The sequence below is a fragment of the Lepidothrix coronata genome, unplaced genomic scaffold (genome assembly GCF_001604755.1).
Source record: "Lepidothrix coronata isolate B3197 unplaced genomic scaffold, Lepidothrix_coronata-1.0 Scaffold105, whole genome shotgun sequence".
Lineage (NCBI taxonomy): Eukaryota > Metazoa > Chordata > Aves > Passeriformes > Pipridae > Lepidothrix > Lepidothrix coronata.
This window is the reverse complement of record NW_016690285.1, coordinates 2,197,244-2,199,639: the sequence shown is the minus strand read 5'-3', so window position 1 is coordinate 2,199,639 and position 2,396 is coordinate 2,197,244. Positions and strand designations below refer to the sequence as shown.

At 46.5% G+C, this 2,396-nt stretch overlaps 1 protein-coding gene across 1 annotated transcript in view; it reads right to left on the bottom strand.

The window, feature by feature from the left end:
- Positions 1-596: 596 nt before the first annotated feature.
- GALNT13 (polypeptide N-acetylgalactosaminyltransferase 13) overlaps positions 597-2,396 on the bottom strand; it is a 66,242-nt gene continuing 64,442 nt past the window's right edge. The window contains exon 13 of the mRNA XM_017823815.1: positions 597-1,181. Coding sequence (XP_017679304.1) covers positions 996-1,181 — 186 coding nt within the window. The 3' untranslated portion in view covers positions 597-995. The remainder of the gene's footprint in view (positions 1,182-2,396) is intronic.

Here is a 2,396-nt window from a genome sequence, read left to right as displayed (position 1 = left end):
TCTCCAGCAGCTCCACAAGGATTGTGACCCTGCCCCAACACCAACAACCACGGGAACAGGCAATTCCAGGACTGAAACCTTGTCTGAGATCATCCACTGGATAATCAAACACAGCAAAGGAACAAACAGGGGAACAAGGATGAGCAGGAAAATTCTGGAGCCTCCCAGACAGGGGAGAAAAGATGAATTAACACCAAAACAGCCCAACCTGACCCAGGTTATCTATTGATGGCTTGAAAGTCTCTGTCACTAACATCTCTAGGATTCAATTACTGGAAATCAGGAATTTAATTGTTTAAATCAGAAAATTTCAAACTCATATGAAAATTCTATGAAAAATACTATGAAATTCTGTGAAAATTCTATGAAAAAGTCTATACAAATTCTACGAAATTCTACGAAACTGCTACAAAAAATTCTATAACAAAGCTTAAAAAAATTCCATGAAATTCTATGGAAAAGCCTACAAAAAATTCTACGAAAGCTTCTGTGAAAAATTCTATGAAAAGATCTACAAAAAATTCTATGAAAATTTCTGTGAAAAATTCTATGAAAATGCTATGAAAGTTCTATAAAATTCTATAAAAGTTCTATGAAAATTCTATTAAAAATCTATGAACTATGTGAAAAACGAATGTTTTTGAAAACTATGATGCAATTGGCCTTATTTTTCTGTCTTGGAAGAGGGGCTGAATCTTCAGCTCTTGCAGATAGTAACAATCACATCGACAGCAGGAGACCCAGGCACCTGAATTCATCTAAAATTATTTATAACTAATAATAACTAAGACTAAAACTACTAATAACTAATGGTAACTACTAAGAACTAATAAGGGCTAAGCAGAACTAGCATTAAACATCTATTCTATGCTACTCTGGAACAATCTGCTGTCTTGGTTTGTGTAGCACTAAAACAAGACAGAGATGCAGTTTTTTGGGAACAGCTCCAAGCCCTGAGTCCTGTATTTGCTGCTGTACCAACCTCCCCCTGGGAGCTACAGGAAATAGTCGGTGGGGCTGTAGTAAACCTTCCTAAAGACTTCCAGGCGGGAGTAGTTCCTGAGGATCCAGGTCTGCAGGGGGCTCCCGTTGCAGGCCTCCACCGTGGGGCCGTGGGAGCCGTCCTCGATCCTGCTCAGGGTCAGGCACGACTGGGTGATCACGTGCAGGAAGGTGTGGGTCTGCAGGGCACACACACGGGCACGAGTCAGCAAAACCCAAGGACCAGCAGGGGCAAAGGCAGGGAGGGGGTCGGTGCCACCCCCAGCGGGCAGCGGGAACAGCAAAGGAACAAACAGGGGAACAAACAAACGACTGATGGATAACGGGGCTGGGAATGCTGCAGGCACACACAGGGGTATCCACAGGGATATGCACGAACCAGGCTTCAGCTTCACACAAAACTCCTCCACTTCACATCCCGTGATCTGAAGCCAAGGCTGCCTCTGGATCTGCCCCCCCGTTGTTGCCTCACCCCAATCCCCAATTCCCACTGCTCAGCAGGATCTGGGGAGAGATGAACTTCCTCCTGCACTAATACCCTGCACCAACCACCATTCCCTGTGTCCTGTCCTTCCATCCCTTGTCCCTCTCCAGCTCTCCTGGAGCCCCTTTAGGCCCTGCAAGGGGCTCTCAGGTCTCCCTGGAGCCTTCTCTCCTCCAGGGGAACCCCCCCAGCTCTCCCAGCCTGGCTCCAGAGCAGGGGGGCTCCAGCCCTTGGAGCATCTCTGTGGCCTCCTCTGGAGGCCATTTGAGCCCATTTGAGAGTAATCAAATTAAAAATACAACAAATTAAACATTCACATATGAGAGAAGGATTTTTACCCCAACTACAATTCCAGCTTTTCCTTCCTGGTGCCAACACCACCGGGTGGGTTGGGATGGAGGGGAGCTTCTACTCCCCTAAATTCTGCCCATCACTGCAGGTTCCCCAGGGCTGGTGCTGCCAGGGCAGCTGGAGATGCTCCTCCTGCCCATTCCCTCTCCATGGTTTTGGCTTGATAAGGGAAAAAGTGGTGTGAGTATAAAGAGGCCACTAAAAATATCAAGGACAAGTGTCCTTATAATGCCACTTCGAGTGAACATCACTGTTGGGTTTGTTCCGTTATGTATCACTGCTCCCTGTGCCTTCTGTCTGGGATTCTTTTCAGGGAAAACAGAGGCACATAAATAAATTACTTGGGAATCTCTGTGTTGCATGTTTGTATTATATTAAATCCCTAAAGTCAGTGGATTGTTCAGGGGTAAAAACAAGGCCAAGCATCATCTTGGTAATCTGAGTAGACTTTTCTCTGCTACCTGGAAAGCTTTGGGTTGGAAGGACCTTAAATCCCATCCAGTGCCACCCCCTGCCATGGCAGGGACACCTTCCACCAGCCCAGGTTGCTCCAAGCCCC